Raw genomic sequence first — 5,233 nt, 5'->3', positions numbered from 1 at the left:
TACATACATACATACATGTATACATGCACCAAAAATATATAATACAGCTTTTCCAATGTGAATAAATGAATTGTTGGTGATCACTTATTATGGTATGTTTGCGAGTAGTTTTGTTGTGTTCTCCAGTTAGTGGTGTATACTATTTATAATCGATGTCGTTATGCGTATGTAATCCAGTGTACATTAGCGTTCCTACAACCCTCATTAGTCCCACAAACGTTCAGATTCGGACCATGAACTGTGTTCATTAAATGTGTCACACCTACATCACAGAATGAAAGTAGCGTCTCATTCGAAGTCTAATAATAAACATGGACTATTGAGGTTTCGCTACATATATTTTATTATAACAAGTGCATTTAGCAGCTAATTCACTAACACAAGTTCAGGTAGAGTAATATTCAGATAGCAGCTTGAGAAAAACTTTACTCGTAGCTGAGAATATGCAATAAAATGATATATAAGACAATAAAAGCGAAATTATCAGCTATAAAACTTAATATAGGCTGAGCATTTAGATAAGGATAACGCTTCATGTTACTCTGAAATATAATAATATAACTCTATGCGTAACCTTATCTGTATAACATGAGGCTATATAAAATAGTTACGCAATAATGGTCACGTGAGTATCATTACGAATGTTATACATACTAGTAGTAAACTTTTGTCAAATCTAAATAAGGGCCCATTTAACATCAATCATAGAAGATGATTAAAAACTCAATTCGGACACCGCGTGTAAGAGTCTAGCAACACTACAGCATTATTGTCGCGTGAGTATTAGAATGTCACGTGGATATGCCTGAAGACACGTGCTCGTTGCATAGCGCAGACGCGCACGACAACGCATCTATCAACGCCGACGCGCCAAACCTGCTTTCATCTGCTGCTGCTGCGCCTTCCCCAGCGGTCGTACCGTAAACGGACATGTGCATCTCTGCACTAGACTGCTTCTCACTTTCGTCCACGCCCTTCTCCTTACTATCGTCATCGTCGCCGTCGCCGTCATCGTCGTCGTCACGTGTCGCAGCAGTCGTTAGTGCTGGTTGCTGTCTGGTCTTTACGGGACTCCACTGCGAAATCTTGTAACTAGCAGCGTTGGATCGGAAGCGACATCTGTTTCCGGTCAGGTACTGATCGAATTCGTCTCGGTCGACCTCGTGCAGTTGCTCTGCCTCCATGAACTGCTCCAGCTCTTCGACAAAACCCTTACCCTGCTGAGTACCGCTGCTCTCGCTCGTCGCCGACTCGGAGGAGGTGGCGCCACCGTAGATGTTGTCGCACGGGTAGCTGTCGCGCGGATACGCGTCGGCGAGGGGGTGCTGAACGTCGGCGTATCTGGAAGGTAAGTGCACGAGCGACTGCAGCGAAGCGATGCGTTGACACGTGCCCACCAGATTGAAGCCGTCCTCGGTGCGCGCGGCGGCGGCCGCCTCTGTCTTTACAGTGGCGGCCGGCGGCGTCAGGTGCGGGGCTACGGACTGCCCGCTGAATCGCCTCAGCAGGTGTGCGACCGGTGACAGCTGGCCGTTAACCTGGCTGTGCTGCTGGAAGGGGAAGCTACTGCCGCCACCACCACAGCTCTCATAGCTTCTCTCCAACGGCGACAACTCCGGCGTCGGGTACGTATCCATGGACAAGCTCAGCGGCGTGGTGGCGCCACAGTCGGCGTTCAGCGGCGGAGCGTACATGAAGGCCGACTGCGGCCATCCGTTACTCGCCGATAGGGGGCGGTTTGTCGGTGATGCGTCCGGCGTACTGGCCACCTCAAATGGAAAATGCGCATCGCCGCCACCTAGCGGCGTGCTTGGCAGGCTATACGACATCGCTGCTCCGTACTGCAGGAATGTCGCTTCTTTTACTGGCGTGCGGGGGGCGCTGCACGCACCACTGCAGTAATACATGCAGTCCGGAGGTGGCTCTTCCGTTCTGGCGAGGTAGGTGGCGCTGGCGGCAGTGTTCGCTGCGGCTCTAGCGCGTGCTTGCTGCTTCTTGCGGCGCGGTCTGTACTTGTAGTCGGGATGCTGGCGCATGTGAGCGACGCGTAGTCTCTCCGCCTCCATCACGTACGGTCGCCTGAGCATCGGAGTCAGCGCCCTCCACGCTTTACCTGAAACGATACGCACGTATAGCAGCATATAGTAGCATCGTGTGTACGATCAAGCGGTATGTGCCTGCCACACGCGTGTATTTTTTTCGATCGTGAAAAAAAGGCGCTGCCGCCTGCAGACTAGGTAGTCGTCGCGGTGCAACATGCGTAGCGCGCCTCTCTATTTGAACAAGGCACATACGCACACATATACGCGTACACATGCGAGAGGAAGATATAGCTCGCCGAGCAGTTGCAGAAGCACGCTAGACATTACCCGCACATACGTACAACAACAACAACAACAACAACAATACACATCCACACACGCACGCACGCACGCATGCACACACGCGCGCGCGCACGCACGCACGCACGCACGCACACACACACACACACGCCCGCGCGCGCGCACACACACACGCATACACACACACGCGCGCACACACACGCACACATACACACACACACAGAAAGAGTGATGAAGAAAAGAGCAGGCAGGAAGGAAGACGGGGAAAGACTTTACGGGGTTTATCGCGGGGGCGCACCCGGGGAAAAACAAGCATATAATGTACTACGTGTATAGCACTCTTCGCTACTACGTAGGCCTATAGCGGAGGTCGCCCTCAGCTGCGACAGCCGGCTTTTTTACCGTATTAATGATGTGGGCGTGCACGGTATGCTGTGCAGTACATACATGGCCGGGACACGAACTTGAATATTTTAAATACCACTTGATATATATATATATATAGGCATACGCTGTTGGTGAGTACCCCAATTTTTTTGCAGCAGTTTAGGGAATGCGCGCAGTTATTCTTCACTAGACTTGAAAGAAAGAAATGCTTTCTACCCTGTTTATTTCAGGTGTATTGGTCCCGAGGCGACGCGCTTCCCACTATTCATAGATCAGCGTGGACATCAGCTTCAGCTGACGGACGGTGACGTCACCCCCCCTCCCACACACACCGCCTCAGAATGCCAATTGGATTGGGGAATAAGTGGACAGGCGTCGACCGGCACGTGTGGTTCCGGTAGAGCGGAGGTCAATTTCCGGTTAGATCGCCGGCGTGACAAATATCTTGTTCAAAGGCGGATTCCCGTGTTTCAAAGGTGATAAAACAAAAGCCTGTACAGCATTGTGGATGGTTTGTTATACTTCTGAGCTCAATGAATTCAGAAGATGACGTTGAATTGTGTCAATTAGGTGGCGGATTTGAAAGTGCATACGGATAAATTTGACATTCTCAGTGCCAACGGAAAATGTCAGCCGTGACGCGAATGCACGAATCAAAATTTCAAGAGTTGAGTAATTGAAACCTGTTGGTTATTGAAGCGTTGAGCACTTCTAGGTGAACGGTTTGGCGATGGGCGCAGAATATTTGTGACGTAATTAATTTCGACGCGAAACAAATTTGACGCGTAACAGCCTAAATGACTACCGTAAACCATAAAGTACTTATAGGTACGTACATACAACAGGTAAAATTTAGTTATGTGATAAACAGCCTGCTTATTGCGGCGACGAATGTAATAACTATAGGTCATACATATTAAACGTAACCTGTCGAACGCATGCGAGGCCACCAATAACTATTGAATCTCCCTCTAACAACTAAACAGATTTTCTACGGGCTATTTTGATGAACCCGTAAGAAATAACACCTCTATGCTTTCTCCACGATAAACCGATGCCAGGTTTCGGAAATCAAACTCCCCAATCAAGCGTCGGACAAGCATTTGAATTCTATAGAAACCGCCTCTGTGGCCGAACAACTAAACGTATTTTAAAGCCGTTAGATGGCGCGCTGCTGACTTCTAAGTCAAGCAGCCGATTCTGGCGCGTATATCCAATGATTCCTGTACCTTTTTTTTAACAAGACGAGTGATAACTGCATCGAGGATCGAGTGCGTGTGTAAGAATCACGCGGGGCGCGTGGAACAAACCTCGGTCTATGTACGTGTGATTACACCGGCTGTAAACAGCGCCCCGGTGGGTGCATACCTACGCCACACGCATACATAATTAAACACACACAACGCCAGGGAATAAAACAGGAAGTCATCAAACCGACGGAATTCATTATGGAAATTTGCGCTGGTTTTCAACGGCGGCTTCGCACCGTGGACTGGCAGCAAATCCGTCTGGGGTCAGATTAGACTGACTCCGCAAGTCGTCCGGAATCCATTCGGACGCCCCAGGGGACCTTCGGAGTCAGTCTAGGGGTCAGAGGAAACGAGCAGCAACGGAGTTTATAGGCCTATCGATCATAAGAATACATCAAACATAGAGATAATAAGATGCGTTTGCAGCAAGCAAACATGAACAGTTGGTGGAATTAGCTAATGAATATTCAATCTACCAGCGATTTTTCGGGTGTAGTAAATCCACACGAACCTCGCACCAAGAAGCTTCTCGCGTCCGCGTACGCGTCACCACTCACGTGATCTAAACTGAGACCCGCTAAATACACAACGCTGGTTAGTAATCAAACGAAAGAGCGATTTAGTTGGGTCCATAAAACACGAGTGTTTATAGCGCACCATAAAACATTTAGGAAATGTCACAATAATAGAAGGCGCGAGTATAGACGAACTAGTCATCAAAAATCTAGCAGACGAACGGAAGAATTAACCGCCCGAACGTGATCAAGACTAGCAAGTTTGAAACACGCAAAGATGTGACGCGTCTCAGCCGTTTACCTACGACTTTACGGTATTTCCGATGCACGTGCGAAGGCATCGTCAACTCTCGTCCATTCTTGCACACACGGTCTTACGTTTGCACTTACATTAGGTATACAGCAAGCAAGAGTATTATCTTATCGCTATATGTATAGCACGTGAACAACCGCGTCCCGGCGTCTTTACTGCTGCAATCCAGCTCTATTAGCATACGGATAACGAGCCTAGAATTTCCCGTTTAGCCACATATAGTACACCTACATTCTTACCTCTGATCTGTAGACTTTATTACACATGAACCACACACAGGGTTAGATATATAATCCCAGCTAGGAACGTTGTGGGAACTATAATATTTTGGAAAAGCCCCATAGTCGATCTAACTAGAATGTGTAGAACGCGCTTGACGATCTTAAAATTTGGTGCGGGTTTCCGATGAATGCCGAAGTTTCTTCG

The 5,233-nt window shown here is 48.4% G+C and overlaps 1 protein-coding gene across 2 annotated transcripts in view; it reads right to left on the bottom strand.

Moving 5' to 3' along the window:
* Nucleotides 1-6: 6 nt before the first annotated feature.
* LOC106815598 (transcription factor SOX-17-like) overlaps nt 7-5,233 on the bottom strand; it is a 6,796-nt gene continuing 1,569 nt past the window's right edge. The window contains exons 1-2 of one of the 2 annotated variants that reach the window (XM_014820077.1): nt 5,047-5,117; nt 7-2,113 (exon numbers count right to left, since the gene is read on the bottom strand). In XM_014820077.1, coding sequence (XP_014675563.1) covers nt 792-2,087 — 1,296 coding nt within the window. In that variant the 5' untranslated portion in view covers nt 2,088-2,113; nt 5,047-5,117 and the 3' untranslated portion in view covers nt 7-791. Of the gene's footprint in view, nt 2,114-5,046; nt 5,118-5,233 lie in introns of those variants that run through there. The other variant, XM_014820076.1, reaches the window with a different exon arrangement.

Source organism: Priapulus caudatus, unplaced genomic scaffold (assembly GCF_000485595.1).
Source record: "Priapulus caudatus unplaced genomic scaffold, Priapulus_caudatus-5.0.1 Scaffold1155, whole genome shotgun sequence".
Classification (NCBI taxonomy): domain Eukaryota; kingdom Metazoa; phylum Priapulida; class Priapulimorpha; order Priapulimorphida; family Priapulidae; genus Priapulus; species Priapulus caudatus.
This window is presented reverse-complemented; position numbering and strand designations above follow the sequence as displayed.